Source organism: Hippoglossus hippoglossus, chromosome 21 (genome assembly GCF_009819705.1).
Source record: "Hippoglossus hippoglossus isolate fHipHip1 chromosome 21, fHipHip1.pri, whole genome shotgun sequence".
NCBI lineage: Eukaryota > Metazoa > Chordata > Actinopteri > Pleuronectiformes > Pleuronectidae > Hippoglossus > Hippoglossus hippoglossus.
Genome location: NC_047171.1, coordinates 19697912 through 19719163, shown reverse-complemented (window position 1 = coordinate 19719163; position 21252 = coordinate 19697912). Strand labels below are relative to the sequence as shown.

Sequence of the window (21252 nt, the reverse complement as noted above, 5' to 3'; positions counted from 1 at the left end):
GCAATACAAATCCTTGTATTAAAAAAAAATTCTAAAAACATGGCACAAAGTGTTTCTGACACTAAGAGAACAGGAGTGAGAACAGATTCTAGTTGAAGTGAAAAAGGGAGTTGCTGAACTGAATGATATGTGCGTTTGAAGTTAAAGGGCCTCACAGCTTTGCTACATGAAGCTAAGCTGCTTTTAAGTTGTGTTGCTGTTGTTTTTACTTTTATATTTTGTGTTGCGTTGTTAAATAGAACAGCCAATCACAACACACCCTGAAACAAAATTAAAGTAAGGGACAGTTTTACACTTTGGTTTTATGTTTGCAGTGTGTTTCCATGTACCCTTCAATAAACACAACACAGAAACTCAAAATTAAAATGCTCTGAATTGAAAAGCAACAAAAAAAACAACAATTAATATTCATCTGACAGAATACATTTTTGAGTGAAAATTTGTAATGTTCAAGTAAATCTGTCTGAAGACAGCGGGAAAAAACGGACATGACAATTTTTTTGAAGCGTAGCTTTGGGTTAACACTCTGCACCCTCTTGGTCAGTTTACAGTCAAAACATGATGAAATACATTTTTTCTTTTTAATCAACAGTTTTATCAAGCAGATAATTTGGAGTCTTGAGTTTAGGTCAGGTGAGGAAACAAGGAAACTACTGTGGAAGATCTAAACTGCCAAAATTTTAAATAAATATATTTCCTATATGCAGATAAAAAAGTAAAATACAAAAATAAATGAAAAAAATGAATACAGTTGGGTGATAACAAATACTGAAGCTAATTAATGATTTAACTATCTCGTTAATTCAGAAAAACAGCAGATTTTTTCTCTCAAGTGAATTCAATAGGCTTCCAAAGAAAAAGGCTATTTATGTTTATGCCTTTATTTATTTATGCATTTCTTCACTTCTTAATTAATTTATAAATGTTTCTACATTTATTAATTCAAATATTATTAATCATTCGTCATTTGTTTATTTTATTTATTTTTTATTTTGGCAGTTTCGGTCTTCGATAAACAGCAACTGACTGAGACGACCTGTTTATCAAATCATTGTGTTCAAAAATATGACTCTACACATTTTGAGGCCCTAACATGTTGTGGTACACAGGCTATATATTATATTTAACTTTTTAATTGAGTTCATCACTAGTTTGGTTTTCTCTGTCACTTCATGACAATAAGATTTTTGTTTTCTTGTGGCCATTAGAAGAACAGCAGTTAGAAATGTCTGCTTTGGCTTCAGCGTCCAGCTGCGATAGTCGCTGCTTTAAAAAAAAAAAATCTAAATCCCTTTGTCAAATGCAAATTTAAAACAGTGTCAGTTAGTTATTTCACTGTGTGAATTTTGATTTTCTATATTACGCTCTGCTTTCATCTGACAAATCCCAGGTAGAAATAATCCCCTTTAGAAAAAACACCCCATTACAAACATTGTCACAACTATGTCTTTAGTATTTTTTATAATGAAAAACTAGAGAATGATCAAAAATAAATAAATACAAAGAGTTCAAAGTGAAAAATGACTGTGGAAAGTGTAGACATGGGAATGGGCTAAAATCTGAAGGATTTTCTTTCACAAAGGATCAATGCCGACCACTGAACATCTGAAACTCAGGGTCACTGAGCAAAAAACGTTTCCCTGTCCAAGCTTCATCTGGGAAAAATAAAATCACCTTTTTAAGAATAAATCTGGATTTTTACTTGCTTGTTATTTTGTGAACAGAATTTTACAAGAAACTACTAAATGGATTTCCACGAAACTATTTGAAGGGATGGGACATGGGTCAAAAAGGAACCCATTTAATTTTGTCACAGATCTGGACAAAGGGGCACTTTCTTTAACATTGCCGGATAGAGTGTTTAGGGTCCCCAAAAAAAATTCAGATCCAGCTGATTTAAGTGTTTCATAAGGGGACTGTTGGGCCTTGGCAGAGATCAACACTCTACTAGGTGCAGCTTTTCAACGTATAAATAGTGCTTCATGAATAACTTTTAAGACCAGGTCCCAAGAAACTGTCTGCGATTGGTTTTAAAGACACAGGGAGATTCCAATGTTGTCACATAAATTGTTCTTGGTGTCTACATATGTGTATGAGTAACATAAAACTGACTCTAACCACTTACAGGGTGACTGAGCGACATTTACCAAGATGCTTAAAATATGCCCGAACTTTAACAGAACTCTTAGTAAGTTAGTGAAATGAAAACACAAATCTTGAGGGTAAAAGTAGGGGAACTTTGTTAACTGCGCCACCTTCTGGCCTTTCTTTCCCCGGAACGAGGGGGAAATGAATCTTGTTCTGAACACATGGATGAACAACAGACTAGGTGAACAGATGGAAGGACAGAAGGCAGCGGGTAAAATACAGAAGCGATTTCTCTACGAATTTGATTATAGAGCAAACATTCAGTGTGAAACATGTTCATCGCTGTTGATCTCTGCAGGCACCCGGATGACTCACTAAAACCACAAAAAAACCTACTGCATGGAGGCTAAAGTAAGCTCGGCACTATTGCACAAACCAAAGAAAACTTACCCTACGCTATTTAATCCATTATTTAATCATAAACCTGATCTTAACGGGCATGCAGAGACTCCTAACTAATGGTATGTATGGAAATAAACGTGGGGGGTTACAAAATGTGTCTAGAAATTGTGTAGAAAAGTGATGAAGAACTACATGTACAAACAGGAAGATCACGGCTATGGCTTTGACAAGTCGAGGCGGCTTCGACTTGTTGAGAAAGAGGACATCTGTGAAAAAATGATGTGGTAATCAGTTTCAGAGATTAAGACTTTGCAGGCAGTTTCTCCGCTGCTGAAAGTTGAGAGAGGATGGCGAGTATGTGCAAAAAAACAAGTTACTTCACAAAAAGCTGGGCCATGGGCAGTTGGATTCAACAATGCACTCACACCGGTGTCGTGCTTCATTTCACAGGTTATTTTCCTGATAATCTTCTAGAAAAATTACAGACCTGTAAAAATGAAGAATCACCGTCTCTTACAAAAGTCCCCACACGCAACATTTTCCGAGCCTCAACGTTGAAAGAGGATATTTTAACTTGGCAAAATCTTTTAACACTTTGACTGCAACTTCATTCAATCTCTGACACAAGATAATAAATTAAAAAAGCCGCTCACATCACAGGCACTGACTCCTCCACATCCTCTACACACATTTAATACTTGGTACCTAACAATGAGATGAAGTGAAAGTATAATTCAAACCAAACTGGGTGTGAGTGTTTAAAAAAAGAAAAATAGCAGCATGTTATATTTCAAGATGAACGCTTGTATGTTCAGTTTGGCCCTGTCTCATCCGAAGAGACAAAACATTTTGAAGCAGATTAAAACCTCAACCTGAAAAAGGACATGAAAAATCGCTTCTTATGGAGCCTAATTCTTCGCTCAGACAAAAGATCTGTTTAAAGAAAAGCCATGAATGCCTCAGTAGGACCTTTTCCTGTCAGTTCAAAGTAAATGGAAATCATCAAGGAAAAAAAACTAAATCCTTCCCTTCTCGCCTTTTTCTCCCCGACTCTAAGGTCTTTTGAAAAGACTAAATGACACATTAAAAAGGTATGAACTGTGAGGCTGCGCTGCCTCTTCAATCCCGCTGACTTTGTTTATGGCAACAGGTGAATGGCTTAGCGACGGCCTGATGACTCAACGCCACCTTTCGGAAAAATGGAGTCACTTTTAAAAACAAACTCACAAACACAGTCACACCTGCTCCCACATGTTGCTGATATGTCTAGAAAATGGTGCAAATGTAAAACGAAAAAAACACATTTCAAACAAAATGTAAAAAAAAGAATTTCCAGTACATTTGTGATGGTCGTGCTGATTCACAGGAAAGAAGGTGGCACTCTCGCCTCACCTCTTCCAGTTCTCATCTCGTTCATTGAGTCTTTGCAGCAGTGGAGCCTTTTAGAAACAAAATGGACACTTGAGGTTCTTCTTCAATGTTACTTTGTCTTCTGCGATTGTTCTCTATTGGCCTGTCCTTGATGGAGGCGGAGAAGCTGAGTGGATCACTTTGTATTTCATCGTCTAGCTCACACTTTCAACGTTTTCAGTTTTTTGGTGTTTGTTATAATTTTGTTGAGGATAAAACCCTCGTCTCCTCTGTGCCGCCTGAAAGCACCTTTCATCTTAAAATATAGAGCACTGACTAGCACCAGTATGTGCACCTATTTCTTTATCGGAGGCTTTTATACCATGACATGGTATGTGTATGTACAAGCTCCCAAATCTCAAGAGACTTTTGTGTGTATAGAATGTAAATATAATACATGATATGCACACTATCATTCGTTTACAGATGAGGACAGTACTTCTAGTCCTATAGGCTTCCTATAATGATTTTGGTACAAAATTTGCCACTGTTTTCCTCTGTGACATTGCAGACGACCTCATCAGTGACTGAACAGTCTCAGTGCTCCAGTCTGTCCTCTGGTGATGGGTGAATCCTATACAACTCTTATTTTACAGCCTAGACAAAAGGAAATGGAGGCTAAGAGCTAGATTTGAGGAGTCTGTGTTTACCATCTATTCCTCCACCTCCTGGCTCTGGGGGAAGGGCAGGGTGACGGCGTGCTCTTGAGCCAGGGCAGCCAGCTCCTTGAGGAACTCACAGAAGATGACGGCACAGTAGACGGCGTTCTTCACTCGCAGTGCCTCGGCTTGCTTCTCCAGGCCTGATGCCCCTCCACTGCCCCGGAAAAATGCGCTGGTCAGTGATTGGCTGCCATCCCGTACGTGTGCCAGGGCCAGCTGAGCGGCATTCCGGGCCCGAGTCGGGCTGTTGGTGTGACGAAGGATCAGGTCTCCGAGAGATGGCTTACGACTCTTCACTGGGAAAACAACAGATTAAAGCAACACTAAGTAGCTTTTTCAACAGCGACCTCTGTGGTCACAGGTGGGATTTATTTCTGTTTGTAGTCCAAGCCATTTAGCAGTTCTCAGAAACAAACAAATATCAATCGCTTGACTTTATAGTTGCACTCACTGAACTGAAACACGCCGAATTCTGTTTATTTGCTAAATATTGTAGATAAACATTGGTTTTAGTGACCTATAACATATTGTAACATTTTTTAACTGACCTAAAGTTCGGCTTTACCCTTGGACTTACTGGGCCTGATTCCAGAAGTTTAAGCCGCTGTCCAACCTCCAGTTATGTGCAAAAAAAAAACTTATCAACTCACATTGTAAGACCTTAATAATTAACTGAGCCACAAATATACATGTGAAAAGGGTGTTTGTATACGTAAGTTCAGTCTCCCTGGTTTCTATTCTCACCTAATGAATCCGAGCGCCGCAGGGGGGGAACGGCTGCAGGCGAGTCGGTCCAGTCCACTTTGCCTCGGGCCACGAGGTACTGCTGGGCTTTCTTCAGCATGGCAGGGAAGTCCTCATGGGAAGCTGCAAACGCCTCGATACGATTCTTCACAGAACCGAGAACCTAAAGTGGATCAGGCAACAAAGCTTCAGAGTTTATTCAGATGTTTACTGAACAGCTGTCTAGTTTTTTTTTTATTGATGACTATATCTGAATGTCTCATTTCTGACTTTACAGAGTCAGGCAGAGATGAAAACAGTCTTGGTCCATGTCCCATCTGCTCACATGAAGGAGACAAGGTTTTTTATCTATACTGCAGCCAGTCAGTAGGTGGCAATAGAGATAATTTGGCTTCACTTTTCTGAGAGCTGTCATGTCGTCCATCTTAATATACAGTCTATGTCCAGTCCAGTACTAAGCAACCATTTACAGTTTCTAAGAATAGAATATTGATGAAACTCTATGCAAATATGACTGTGGGCCTGGAGCTTGCACAGAAGTGATGTGGGCAGGAAAACTACACCTACAAACAGGAACCTAAGAACTGTCATCACTTCAAGAGCAAATACAGAAACTATTATCTCCAGTTTGTACTGAATACGTGGTTATGAAATGCAGTGCAGTTCAAACAAGGGCATTATAGGCCATCCTGGCCTTTATTTCCCAGGTGTTGAAGGGTGCAGTGTACCTGGATCAGTGACTTGACACTGGGCTGGAAGACCATATTGGTGTTGAGCAGGAAGGACCGCAGGAGGGGCTGAGGGTAGCAGGCCAGCTGGGCCACGATGCCCGTGAGCAGGATGTTGACATACAGTGAGTTTTGGAGCATGTTTTCCAGCTTGGCAAACAGAACCACCATAAATGGACCTGCAGAGGCAAAGATGAATGCATCATTGGATGAAAGTGGAGAAATTGATTTAAACTGCATGTGACTGAAGTCAGTATGAAAAAGCTGAGGTGGTGCTTTTACAGCTTTTCCGGGTTAGATGGGGACAATCCAACTTCTTTAGAATTTAACATGTCCCATATGAACTATGGAATTTATGGAAAACTGAGATATATACTTGTTACTGAACATTTTGTCCAGTATCCTTCACAAAATAATTTGAAAAATAATTTCACAAATGGAAAAACTAACTTTGCCTTTCAGCGACCGAATTAGGTTTGTATCCTGTTAAAGTATTTAGTACTTCAGCGATTGGACAGGATCAGCACTTGTGCCTGGTGATCAGTGTGGTAGATTATACAGTACATCATTTTGTAAGCACTAACGTAGACACTGTTAAGATAAACTAAAATCAATGAAACTATAACCAAATCCAAAAATATCCTGGAAAACATACTACCGTGTGAGTCTCACCTGTGTATGGCTGTGAGGCCGGCTGGTTTAGTGGTCTGGCAGGACTATAGAGGCCCACCACATTCCCCTCTACTTTTGTGTCACTTATCAGCTTTGCCTCCAGGGCCGAGGACGGCTGCTGTTCCTCCTCCGGCCGCTCAGCTGTCAGGGACTCTCTGTTCGTTTCCTCCTGCAGACAGGCTGCTCTGCAGCGTTCCTTCACCCTGTCCTCCAGCTCTCTCAGTTCCTGTGTGAAGGCCTCGATGCTGATGCCCTGACCATTGGTGTCTGGAGGGAGCTGGGGGTCCCCTGGGGCCTGCTCTAGCAGTTCCTCGATGAGACTCTCGACAGACTGCTGCGTCTGGTTGGCTTCTGGAAGATCTGAGGTTACACTGTGCGAGTTTGAGGTGTCGCTGGTCAGCAGTTTGGTGTCAGACGTTGGTTGGGAAATTGAGCTCTGTGAGGGAATCTGGTTAGGGCACAGGGATTTTGCATCACTGATGTCACTGCTGTTAAAAATGGATTGGGGGAGACTGGTGCAGCTTTGTGAGGGATGTGTGACGAGGGATCCGTTTTGATTTGAATTTTCATCCAAATACTGTTGCTCCCCTAAATCTCTCTTCACTTTCTTTACCTCCAGACCTCTATCTCGACTGTCTGAGCATCCGTCCCCCTGTCCCATTGTTCCGTTATACATGGCCTGGTAGCTAACAGTGATAGCTGAGGTGGGAATGTGAGGAGCTGGGGACAAGGCGGCATGGGAACTTGTTAGAGAGGTGGCTGAAGACGAGGAAGACGGGACGAGAGGAGGTACAGGTTTCGGCAACAGCTCCTCCCTCTGCAGGCTGCGTTTCTTGGAGCGAGGCGTGAGGCTGATGCAGCTGTTTTTGCCGATCGTAATGTCCCACTCTCCGCTGTCTCGCTCCGAACTGCTCCACTCAGAGCGTGCAGCAGCCACAATGGCTGCCCTCTGCTGGACGGGAGGGGTGTTACTGCTTCCTCCCTGCTGCAAAGAGAAGTGCTCAGGCAACATGGCCATGGAGGGGGCGGAGGTAGGGGGTGGTGGGGGCGGAGCGGCTGTGATTGGGGAGGGGTTTTCTCCATCATAGGGTGCTGACCAGTCTCGGCAGGCCCAGGAACAGAGCTCGATGCCTCGTCGGGCATCTTTAAGGTACTCCAGGTAACCCGAGTCCCAGTCCAGACACTCTGTGTACGTCTGCAGCTGGTGCATTGGGCTGTCCGGGGATAAAGGGTGAGAGCTGGCAGGACCCGACTGCAGCGGCTCCATGCTGGTGGGCGTAGAGGGACCCCCTCCCCCTGATCCTCCTCCACTGCTCTGCTGGCGGATGAAGAAGGCTAAGCGGGATGGGGTGCTGGGTCTTGGTGGAGCAGGAGACTCTGTACTTGGACTGTTCAGCACTGTATGATATAAAAATACAGGAAAAAAAAATGTTTACTTTCTATCGTCACTGGTAAGATAAGCTCATATAAAAACCAACTTTACAAGGCTAACAATGTACAGTGTTAGTGAGCTTTTACCAAAGTTTTATTCATTACAAGAAATTTCTACAAAGCTCAGCTGTTGTCATGACAATAAAAACCTTTTATTAATATTTTATACTCTTTAAATACTTAATTTGTTCACATAAATGAACTGAACATAACTTTACCAAATACTCTAAACACTTAAGCACATGTTAAATGGCTGTCAGATCTGACAGGCAGATTAAAAAGATTAAATCACAGCAGCTCCTCTAGATTATTCTTATACAGTTATGTACACAGTACATATCATCCAAAAATGGAAGAAAAACCTAGTGTAGTATCACTAAACACAACATTTTCAAGGCTAAACTTAAAAGACAGCTGCTACCTTTGTGTAAACAACGACCTTCTCTATACATAATAAAAAAATATTATTTTGCACATTACAATATTAATCCTGACACCTACAGGGCTCAGTAGGCAAGTTTACTAACTTTCCATTTTTTTGTTAATCTCAAAAAAAGAGTAAAGAGACTAAAATAAATGAAAATTATATGAAGGACTATGTTTTGAGTTTTCACAGCCGGAATTGTTGTCTACGTGTTTTCAACCACAGTTGTTCAATGTGAGTTATTCCCTTTCCACTGGTGTTTGTTTCGCACCTTTGCCCCAGAAGGCATTGTCCTCGTCCCGCTCAGCAGAGGGCGCTGCATCCAGCCGACAGCACTCAGGGATCAGCGACAGGAACTTGTCTGCTGACTTTCCATAAATGTCTGTCTCCCTGATGGCCCGACGCTGACTCAGCATGACATGGGTACAGGGCAGTAGATACCTAAGAACACACACACACAAACCACTGAGTATGCAGAACAATATTTACAACCCACTCTGTGTTTTGCATATCAAATGAGCCGAGGGAAGAGATGCTGAGATGTGCAAACGTACCTGAGAACAAGCTGCAGCATGATGTCTTCACAGTGCAGAGAGAGCAGAGTCCTGAAGAGGCTCAGTGAGACCATGCACAGCTGCATCACACACATTAGAAAAATGGTTAGAAAACTGAAATTATTCAGGCAGTTTACATATGACATGACAGGAAAATCCCCTCAGAGTTGAAAATTGCAAGGCTTTTAGTTCTTAAAAGTATTACATTTAAAGATGTCGTAATACTTTAACCAGCAGGAAATACAGTATTTTTAATAACCTGGTTCTCAACTGCTGTAATTTAAGTTCCCTTTTTAAAATTATGACCTAAACCATATGCAAAAGTCAATGGATAAATAAACATATTTTTTATTTATATTTTCTATGTTACAATCTTGTACTGGTTATTTTTTCCACAGCTAGCTCACAAGTTTTTGGAGCATTCAAATAACTTTACAGCATATTCAGAATACTGAGCGACCATCGCAGGATCTCTGACAGAGAATACATTCATTATTTATTTGTTACAGTAATAAAAAACTACTTTGAAGTGTAAGTGTGGTCCCTTTCATCAGTCGGATTGCCACAGGGTAATGGTATCATGCAAATTATGGCCAATGAAGTTTTCTTTTCTTTTTCTGAAACACTACAGTATGATTGACTCAGAGAACAGAATGTGTGTATTTTGAGGGATCAAAAAGTATGAACCTGACGATTTATGTGCACAATTCATTCTTGATGTCTTTTCAAAATACACACAATGAGCAGCGAGGCAGTCAATAGATGCAGCAGACTTGATGACATTTTCTATCCCTCGGTATTCTGATGCAGTCATTTTCAATCAATTTCTGTTCACAGCCCACTCACCACCCACCCAACACCACACACACACACACACAGTTTATAAATACAGACCCTTGAATTGCTGCTGATGCGTGTGAGCAATGTGTCCAGGATGGTGTCGTTGTCGTGGCAATGCAGCAGGATGAAGCGCAGGAAGGTTTTGAGGAGGGAAGTCTCTGTCACACTACGCAGGAATAGGTCCAGGTAGGCGGTGCTGGCAATCATCTCATCCACCGACGACTGGGAAAAAAAACATTCACGTAAGATGCTTGTGATTTGATTAATCTATTACAATCCTCCCACAAACCCTGAGTGGTATTTAGTCATGCAGATAGTTTGTAGTGCCTCAAAGCATCATAAATCCTTGGGAAGAGTTTTCTTTTTACATAAAAATACTTCAAACTACTGCCGACAAGTGGTCTGCAACTGTGATCTTATTATCTACCTTATGAAGGGCGGGGCCCATGACAGGTACAAGGAAGCCATTGTGGAGGTAGTCCAGGAGCTGGGAGCGGACCAGGGGGTGAGCGACTTGCACCACCGCGTTGCAGAACTCCAGCGAGTTCATGAACAGCACGAGTGACGACACACCGATCCAGTCCTCCCGCCGCAGGGCGTGCCAGTCGTCTCCCCGAACCTCAATTTTTCTGGGCAGAGAGGAGTAGAGAGCGCTTAGGCCCGTTGCTAACACCTGAAGAGAGACAGAGAGGCATTAGATGGGACTGGTTATTCTCAATAGCCACAGTGGTGCAGAATATGTGTGTGATATATGAGCACAATAACTTATATAAGTTATATAATCACAATTTTTAAGAACATGAGGAATTAAGTTAAGATCTATGTCAAGTACGACAGATATGAATGAATATCCGAGTCCTAGAATTACTTGTACTATGTACTGAGATAAATTATGACCGAGGTGTTTAGAGTCAGTTCCATCTTGGTCATGTTTGTAGTTTTATTACAGCGTGCTGCTATTTGTAGGGTTGAGAAAGAAACAAAAACATATTTAAGACCTAATATAGAATATTTTGACATATTTAAGACTTTTTAAGGCCTGAAATTCACACTGAGCTTTAGACTTGGGCTGTTTCACTACCCGTGGAAACCCTTTGATGGTCAGTCCGACTTTGACACGCGGGTCAAATGGGTTGGTGTGAGAGAGAGAATAGGAGAGTCAGCAACATTGCAAAACACAAAGTTTTAGCTCTTTTATTTTAGTATAAGAAGTGTAAAAAAATAATTGGGGTCATTATGAAACTATGGTGGGACAAAGCGGATTTTGGCGGGATTTAGAACGATGGTCGTGACATCAAGATGCACACACACCTTCATCTCGCACAGAGTCACAATCAGAGTGAAGTTCATTGGTTAACAGTGGTGCAACCCTGCTCAGTAAATACACAGTTTAAAGTGCAATGAGTAAAATATGACATCTAATGGCAGCTGTGGGAAACTACAACAACAAAGATCAACATGGCTCACTGATCTCCCTTTATAAACTCCGCTCACTTATTTACACTTCACAAATATACATTAAATAAAGAGTGTTTTTGCGTTTTAGAAGAAAAAATGTAATCACCAAAAAACGTCATCCAATCTTCAATTTTAAATGATTTTTGTTTTCCTTCAGGAAGTTTAGACATTATTAATTTGTGTTAATCAGCAGCGTCTGGGTGATACAGTGGGTTTTAAATGCATTTTAAATGTGTTTATCTTATAGATTGTAAATGTGTGATGTTGACTGTGGTGGTTATTTTTTAAGACGTTCACAGGAAGAACTCTGAGCTGAGACAGAGCTGATAGACACAGATAAGGATGGATGGTTTGTCAAAATGCAAAGTCATCTACTTCCTCTTCCATTATCACACAGCATCACTGATGCATCAGAAAGGGGAAAACACACACACACACACACACACACACACACACACACACACACACACACACACACACACACACACACACACACACACACACACACACACACACACACACACACACACACACACACACACACACACACACACACACACACACTTTTCTTAAAAGCAGTGTTGAAAAGAAGCCAGAGACCCACATTATAAGCTGTCCTCAGCTATCGCATCATTAAAGAGCAGGTTGTAGTCATGTGCATATCATAGCTCTTTTCTGTCAAAATCAACCATAAATAATAGAGCATGTTATTTCAGAATATTGCTAAGTACTTAAATTGGTTGATGCACAAGTGGGATAAAACCATCAGAGCATCAAAGGGGAAAAAAAGCAGGAGATTTACAAATATTTCCTTTTGAAAAACACAGGGAATTATCTTTTGGATGGAAATTGAAAACTTGACAGTAACTGAGGACGTTTTAAACCCAACAGAAAAGATTTGTTGGTCTTTTGAGTTGTGAGCAAGATAATTAATTGATACTTGAATATGAGTAAAACAATTCTACCTCAGTAGCTTTCTAAGGCTTTTGATTCAAGTATGATTTCCACCCAACAGGCTGTTTGGCTCTACCAGTGTGTACTGGTGGAAAGAAAGAATAAGACCAAAACAACAAAAACACACAATTCAAATAAACATGCACCAGACTCAAAACAGCAACCATTTTCAGCTGAAAATCTCCAAATGAACAATTGATGAAACTCCCTAAAACTCACTGGGGCTGAGATATACATCAATCTGAATAATTATCACCAAAACAATCCCACAATATTGATGACAAAATGAAATACTGTAATTACCAATAAATGCATCTCTTCTAAATTTGTGTCAACACTCATCTGGACAATGATCCTATTATCATAATTACTGTACTTACTATCATCTCAAATTGTGATGATAGTACACACATGTGCGGCCATAACAAGGGAAAACAATAAAATCACGCACATTTCGGGAAATAAAAAAATGTAGCAGCTTTTTGGCAAAGAAAAGTCACGAAACATATGAGATTTGAGCTTATCGCTTACCGGGCAGAAATAGGAGTTCTCTGCGATGTAGCGCGCCACGGCCTCGTGGCTGGCAGAAGCCGCCATGACCAGCAACAGCGCGTCTCTGGCCTGCTGTCCGATCGCTCCGTCGCGGTGGATGAATGGCACGAGGAGGGAGAAGATCAGCAGGTTGGTGGAGCCCTGCTGGGCTGGTGCTGCACGGAACAACATCTCTAGAACCACTGGTTGCCGGGCCATGGTCACGCACACCTGGTGAGGTTTAATTGAGTTGCAGTAAAAAAATAATACAATATGACATATGAAAAATAATATCCAGATGAAAAATATGGGACTTATCGATCTTAGTCAGACTGATATAAGTTAGGCAAACAGCCTCTCCGGAAATTCCCCAGAGTTCAGTGCATTTCTGAAAGCAGGTTAAGACTGTAGCTGTGTCTCAATTCACCGGCAGCATCCTGCAGAGGAGCAGGTCTATGCAGCCGACTGCATAAATTCTCCTGACGTTTTCGCCTCGCTTTTTGCCACCATTACCTCCATGAAAGACTGTTCAACGTGACTGGTCTATTCACGCCGCCGTGACACAATTGGTCTACGAATGCAGCCGACGAAGGAAGCGGCCCCTAAATTGAGATAGAGCTTGATGTTAACTGGTGGTGAGTTTACCTGGTTGAGCAGAAGTACCAGGCTGTTCTCCAGCACTGGAGGACAACCAAGATCTGGGTCAGCACAAGCTCCCATCAGCCTCAGCAAGGGGTGGAGAACGGCTGTGTGCTGTAGCAGAGGCTGCTGGGACTGGCCGATGAGCATCTCAAAGAGCTTGAGCAGCGCCCCCTGGCTGTCGGGATCCAAGCCGCGGCGGAGGTGCCACTGAACCAGGCACTCCAGAATATTCTCAGTGACCACCAGCTCCAGTATGGGGCCCATGGGTGGCACACTGGGGCCGCCCTCTGCGCTCTCAGCAGGCCTCTCCTCTGCCAGCAGACACAACATCTGGTCTGTGTGATTCCTCACTGCTGTCAGGTCGTCGCTGGATGATGAAGGCTCGTGCTGCTCCAGCACCCAAGAGACCTGAGTAGAGGACAAGTGTTTTTAGTGTAATGTTTAACTCTTAACATCACTGTCTTCTGATGAGGAGTTAAAAAATAACAAGTGTGGCTTCTGACGAACACTTAATTATATTTCGACTGGGTTAAATACATTTTTTTTTGGATTAAGTGGGGTAATGAAACCTTGTTTCATCATAGCAGACATGTTGATGTCACAGTAGGTAAAGCATATGATTAAATACACTTAAGAGTGGCTGAATGTCATTTGGCAGGTCTTGTCAAGGTCCTGGCATTGTCTGAGGCTCACTCCCATAGTGGCTGTGTCCAAAATCAATATGGGGAGTGGTGAATGAGAGAACAAGGGAATGATTCAGGAAACAGCCAACACTTAACACTGGGGCACTTAAAGAAAACTCAATGAGACTGGCCGATTAAATAAAGATTAAAAAAACATAGCCTCCATTATGGCATTAGTAACAAGTGTGCCGTTCCTGCCATGACAAGACAGAATGTATTTACAGAATTATTTTTATGTTATTCACTGAATTATAAAAGGCGTTGACAGATCAGTGACACTGCAAGATATTTTTTCAAGATAGAATGAGACAAAGTTGTGTAATAAGTGTGTAAAAACTGAACAAATAGAGAAGCCAGGGTGTTATCAGCACATAACAAGCGGCGCTATGTCAGCACGATGAATCTGCAGATCTGCCAACAGCCTGTGAAGATAAGAGATGCTCTTCTTTGGGTTTTAGCAGCTTGACGTGTATGGTTAACATACAAGCTGAAAATTAAGAACATCATTTATTCAATCTAATAATCAAGACACAGACCTTAACACTTTTCAAAAAAATGCTATTGCTCCAGCTTCCCTCCTCTTAACTCCTGCATGTTATGTACAGTGCTAGGAATCTGGCACAGACATGCAGAGGTAATTTATCATCTTGTTAAGGCTATTATCAGTTATTATCAGCTTCTTTTATAACAAACTTCTCCATGAACAATTAGTCAGAATCCAGCCAAAATACAGCATCCGGCCCAAAACTGTACAGTTCCAAAGCTTCCACATAACAAGATCCACCCACTACAGACTTATAAGAATCCGTCACACATCTTTTATTGTCTCAGAGCAAACTGACCAGTCACACAGTGCCAAGGCTCAGTAACCTATAAACCTTCAGTCAGTGATTGGACATGAGTCAGTCCCACTGTTAAAGTAGACCAGCTGAATGTGTCTGTAGTAGTTCTTCACTTGGTGTCTTGACAGATAATCATTCACTGAAGGAGCATTCAAATTCTAACTGATCTCTACCCCATGTAAACTTTGAGCTGTGTCACATCCACTGTAGACATAATGATCAAGAGTCCTAATTGTCATCGTTTTTACTCCTGTCTGTTTGTTTGTCAGTAGCATTGTGAAAACTTGGTGGAAGGAAGGGAGATGTTCTAAGAAAAAAACATTACATTTGGGTTTAAATCCGGACAAAGGGGCGGATCCAAGATGTACTTATTTACTTTCTCTAATATTGCAAGATAGGGTGTTTTTTTTGTGTTTTTTTTTAAATCTCCACCAATTTCTTAATATAATTTGGTAATAAAATAATTGATTAAAAATCAGTTAATTGAGGGGACTGATATCTATGAGTGTGTGCAACTGGCTTGATAGTAAGGCCTTGACACAGGTATGTGCTCTACTGAGTGCCATTCTAGTTTCAAACCACGGTCTACTGTGTAGAGTGGTTTACATAATATTGTACAATTTGGGACTTTTTCTGATGGCCTGTGTGGTTGTCGTATACGCTTTATGGCAAAGCAAAACACAACAGATATGCTTCCTTCACATCTCAGATAGAAAGTTAGCCAATAAAATGTTTTTCAGCAACACTAATATTTAGGTCTCCAGCTCACCTGTCTCCAGTGGTTCTCAAACACCATGAGGCAGGTCTCTGGGTCTGCGGTGCAGGGGCTGGAGGGGGCGGCGCTCCGGCCAGACCGACTCCCAGAGCCCCGCGGGTTCAACCTGCTCAGCCAGCTCATAATGGAGCCAGTGGGCAGCAGGTCAAAAGTCACACGAACTCAAAGAAGAAGGAAGGGGGTTGAGTAAACGGTCAAAGTATAACAGAAATTAGGAGGGAGGAAAGGGAAAAGATGACCGAGGAGGGAGAATAAGAAGGGGAGGGGAGGTGGGGGATGAAGGGGAGGAAAAGTGTTTCCAGAGAGAAGGCGGCAAAGGAGGTCGACTGTATGGGCTGTCACTGCCAGTCAGTGTACGTCCAAGAGAAGCCCGCTGCTGCTTTAGAAACTGTGTGACCCTGTCCTCCCTGTAGACCCTGTCATCCAGTCTGAAGCCAACACCACTCCATAGCCGGTCAGGACGGGCACTCTGTTTAGACAAACAAAACAAAAACATCAACATGCAAACTTTATATTTCCCAACCATTCCGAGCCTTCTATAAAAAAAAGATTACATTTTAAATCATTATAAGCATTGGCCCCCAAATCACCATATCGGTCAGGCTCTAAACAAAAACAAGACAATTCAGCACATGAATGGAAAAAAAATATGAATCCATTATTTCTTACAGTTAACATTTCTACTAATAAGCAAAAGTGTGAAAGAGATCTTATACATTTATATATATATAGAATATTTAAAAGCATCAGGGTCAGCACCACAATAAAAGTGGAAATAAATAAATGTGTTAGTATTGTAGCAGATTGCAACCAATAAAAAACCCTCCCCTTCTTGCAATTAGGAAAACATAAACTGTTCCTTGTGGACTACTGTAGAAACATCACAGTGCAACATGTGGAGAAAATCATCTATGTAGATATGTATGGCTCATTTCAAGCTAACACAACACAATGATCCTTAGTTTAGGTCATTATAAACTCATATAACTCATCAAAACATGATAATTAATATTCTATTACATTTCTTCCAATTTTAAAATCCTACACACTGGTCCTTTAAGGTTACATTCCTCATGTACTTGTTATTATTATGACTGCATCATGTGGACCGAAGTCATGAGACAGGAGTAACACATTTGATCACCTCTGGTCCGACTTCCCAAAATCAATAAGTGCTTTTCTTCACTGGATTTCTTATACAGCAGCTGTAGGACAAACAACACTATCAAAGTGATTCACGGCCTGACATTGGGTGAGTCAAAGGTAAAAAGATTTATTATTTATTCATTATTCAGAGAAGATTCAGTCTTTCAAAGCACTAAATGAATCTTAACCAACAAAGAGTAAAAACAGATATATCAGAATGAGCCTTCAAATAAATTTCACTGAAAATACAACCAATGTTTCATACATTTGATTAACTTAAACACATATCAGCCAGTAATAAGAGCTGTCCCACATATGGATATTCAAAATGGGCTTTATTTCAGTTCACACACAGCCTCATTAAAACAGCCATAAAATAAGTTCAAAGTTCAACAACACATTCCACTCCAGGGAAGGCTGCCTCTGAGTTTGTCAAAGGTTAGTGATCAAAACACAGCTTGCTCAGGCTGTAAAATCTCATAGCACAAAGTCTACAGGCCAAGAAATGCTGTCTCTGAAGTTCAGACACGCGGAAAGTTTGTCCAAAAGTTTTTGTGATTTCCTGCAACGTGCACAAACTGAAAACCACACCTGCTTTCTGTCGCAGATGTCCAGGTGTGCACAGGAGTTAAAACAGGCAGCACAGCTCTAAAGTCTCTGCTAACTTTCACCATCAAATGTCTACATCTGCCGTGTTTTTTTCACAGTTGAACCACATTGATCACATCTATGTCCCAGATCAGCTTTAAACCTGCTGTGAACCACAGCACTGAAACTTGCTTCTTCACGCATTTTAAAATCACCTTGATAAAAGTGGTCGTTAAACACAGTGTTTAATCAACCTCTTGTACTAAAAACTACCTCCGTCACTCGTTCACATTGACAATATGTTTCTCACCTCGCGTTCAAAGGTTGTCGTCGCTTAAGAAAATAATTTACAACTTTGTTTTCTGAGGAGGTTAACCATACATCATCCAAACAAGACCTACATGGGAGACGTTCAAAAACCATGTCATACTCAACAGAAACATGTTATTTTTGCACTCAGGTTCAATATCTGTTCAACATCAGTTCATCTGTCGAGGCTGTGAGACTGACTGAGGCGAACAGAAAGTTAACCTGCAGTCCAATTGAATCTGGAAACATGCGATCAAAGAATAAGTGAAAAAAATACTTGAGCAGTGTTCCCCCTTTAAATTTTTTTCAGGCCCAGTAGTACCTACAAAAAAATCACGAGGAGCATAAAGCAGAAAATCGTGAAACTCTCAGAAATGTAGAATGAGCAACCAAAAACTTTCACTCTCAGACATGTTCTTTTGCAAAAACCTTTTAGCTGTGTGACCTGAGCTTGAATCATTGCTCTACTTTATCTTCCTTTTTTTGGGAAAACTTTTAGCTGTGCAAATGTTCTCTTTTTAAGATGTTTTGGAGAAAGATTCCATCATGTTATGGAAATTTCGAAACTCATTATTTCATTGGTGTCATATTTACTTGTTTCTTGGTCTGGCAGGGATTCTCGTCAGCCTGAGACTGTACTATTATAGTGGAAACACTGCTGCACAGTCTGAACAAGCATTTAATGCTTTCCATCATTTTAAGTTTTTGGTGATCTGTGAAAATACCTAACCCCCACATAGTTGTTGAGTTTGTATAAAACAGAAGAAAAAGGAGGTGGTCTGATAAACTTGATTTTATATTTGTGATAAACCTACAGTAGATAAGGAAAGTGGGAAAAAAAGTCAGATCAATCCACCTAGTTGTTTAAGTAACCCTGCTGACAAACAAACACACAATGAAAACACGTGTCTCTAAGTATGTTCCTTGGTATTTGAAACCTTTTTACTTTAATATTGTCTATCTTTACCAGGACTGCCTGAAAGAAGAGATATTCTACCCCTAAAAAATATAAATAAATACCCTCCTTGGCTTTTTTTGTCTTTATGCATTTCAATTTATTTTCTTTTTTGTTTCCGATTCTTTCAAATGTCATTTTAACGTGTTCTAATGTCTCCTTAAATATGCTCTCTTCTTATTTGAATTACATTTTTAAATGTTTTTATGTTTATTTACATTATATATCAAGCATTTTGAGCTGCATGTCTTGCATGAAAGGTGCCATACAAATAATATTTATCATTATAGTCTCTTTCAGTACTCTTTTAGACATTTGCTGTTGATCAAAACAAACGGATCTTCTCTATGTGAGTGTATTTAAATGTCTGTGTTAACTGCTTCTGACACATGTGAAGATATTGAATATAACTTCCTGTGAGCTCCAGGACAAACAATATCCACTTATTTAAAGACTCCGGCGTCCACACACACAGCATCAGGCCGGAGACAGTCATCAGTCACTGCGGTGTTGTGGCTCATGTGCCCCCCCCCCCCCCCAGTCTGACAGACAGTTAGCAACGAGCTGTGCAGCCATCAAACAACACGACCTTCCTTTAAAACCTTCCCAGTTTGTTGACACCGTGTCGGGAACGTTAGCTCTTCACATGTGATCCCTCAGTCATCGCCCTGCACTGGATCTCATATTAGCCGCTTACGTTGGACTACGCCTGGAAACAACAATCAATGCATTTCAATGGCGAGATGATGTAGCAGGCTAGTGGTGGATACTACACAGATGATTAGCCGACTCTGGGACGTCAGCCATGTCTGTGCATCCAGCTGGAGGCGTCTAACGCTGGTTGGCGCAGGAGTCACTCACCTTGGTTGTTTGTATCTGTCTGTCGTTACGAGGTGTCCACAGAAACCTGCTAGCTGCCTGCTAGCGAGTTAGCGCTGCTCGGGGGCTAGCGGCTAGCTGCTAATGAATTCCACAATGTCAGAGCAGTGAAGGGGCGAGCAGCGACACAAGGACCCGGGGACAACCGCTGGGTTCGACCGCACTGAGCCGGGGCAGCTGACGAATGAACCACTGCTCCTCTCGGGCTGCCGTGCATCCTGTTAGCGACAGATAAACATCCCATCAGATGATTCCTCAGACACTCTCCTCTCTCCCGCAGCCATCTTGCTTTGACTCCGCCTACACGGCCCCGACACACGCCTCCACACCGCGGCTCCACGGAGCTGTGCGAGCGGCGTCAGGAGCCGGAGGTGAGCCGCTAAACACCGTGACCCACTTCCACAACGGACTCCTTCTATTATTAGGGGCACCTTTAAGATCCGTGGGTTGTATTTGTCAATTTTTACCAAACAGTCACTTCAAGCAACGAGCAAAACAATATTTGGGCACATTTCTCTTTCATTTATTACAAAAAGTAAACAGGTTCCATTACTTATTTAGCAGAAAACATGTATATTATACTGGAATTTGCAGTATAATATACTGTCAGATTTGCTAAATACCAAAATTTGCTCTTCACATAAACCCGTAGGATACACGTTTTTGTATATTATTGGCATCATTACTTGTGTAAATCATTAAAACATGACAAAGGTTTATCAAAAACTGTTTTTATTATTACTATACATTAAATTAGTCACTTTGTGTGTGTCCGAGAAATCTCTGTCAACACCATAAGATGCCATCTCCTTTCTGGAGGGAATGTTGAATACTCTGAGGTAAATTTCTACTCCTCCTCTTCGATATTTCATCAATATTATTGTTTGCACTTAGAGCGAATTAACTGCCAGTCCACTGTGTTATCAACATGTTCTTGTGTAATTGCTTTAAATAATATATTTACAAAAGTGTAGAGAGCGTGTATGAAAACATGAGATAAGTGATGACATGTTAGCAGCTAGCAGTTAGCACAAGGGCATAAAATGAAATAAATGTCAACTGTGTTATACTTGATGGGACAATGTTGGTGTGGTTTATTGGAACAGTTTGACAATATGCTTACTTTGTGTGTTAATTAACATTAATCAACTACAGTTATCACAAGCTACACTCATATGAATAAAACAATGATTTCATGGAGTATGGATTATTTTGATATAAAGATTTGTTATTAAAGGGATAGTTCACCGATAGTTCACCACTATGCCGATTGAGGGGTGGGTGAAGTGTTTGAGTCCACAAAACACTTTTGTAGTTTCAGGGGTAAACAGAGTTGCAGCAAGATCCAATACAGTTGAAGTAAATGGTGACTCCTACTTCAAACGTACAAACCCCCCCACCATATAATGCCTCCATACTGCTCCTGTGGTGTCATCCAAGGGTCTGTAAGCCCCGACATTCAATCTTTGAAATGTTGGCTGAACTTGAGACGTACATAAAGATGTTGAATAATTCCAAATTCTGTGTAATTTGGA

At 41.1% G+C, this 21252-nt stretch overlaps 1 protein-coding gene across 1 annotated transcript; it reads right to left on the bottom strand.

Annotated features, from left to right (window-relative positions):
• Positions 1-1180: 1180 nt before the first annotated feature.
• On the bottom strand, positions 1181-20080 carry fam160a2 (family with sequence similarity 160 member A2). Its single transcript, XM_034574272.1, has 12 exons — positions 19700-20080; positions 15835-16309; positions 13544-13948; positions 12899-13129; positions 10383-10628; positions 10010-10177; positions 9116-9195; positions 8833-9002; positions 6707-8104; positions 6035-6213; positions 5307-5469; positions 1181-4858 (listed from the first exon to the last, which is right to left on the bottom strand). The coding sequence occupies exons 2-12, from the start codon at positions 15961-15963 to the stop codon at positions 4554-4556; spliced, it is 3474 nt and encodes a 1157-aa protein (XP_034430163.1). The 5' UTR covers positions 15964-16309; positions 19700-20080; the 3' UTR covers positions 1181-4553.
• Positions 20081-21252: the final 1172 nt, after the last annotated feature.

Bases quoted from the DNA above. Each gene is read 5' to 3' on its own strand.
- fam160a2 (XM_034574272.1), bottom strand. From the start codon at position 15,963: ATGAGCTGGCTGAGCAGGTTGAACCCGCGGGGCTCTGGGAGTCGGTCT. The intron at 9,003-9,115 runs GTACGTTTGCAC...GTGTGTTCTTAG, and splicing joins ATGCTGCAGCTTGTTCTCAG to GTATCTACTGCCCTGTACCC. The intron at 6,214-6,706 runs GTGAGACTCACA...TTGCCTCTGCAG, and splicing joins GGCCTCACAGCCATACACAG to GTCCATTTATGGTGGTTCTG.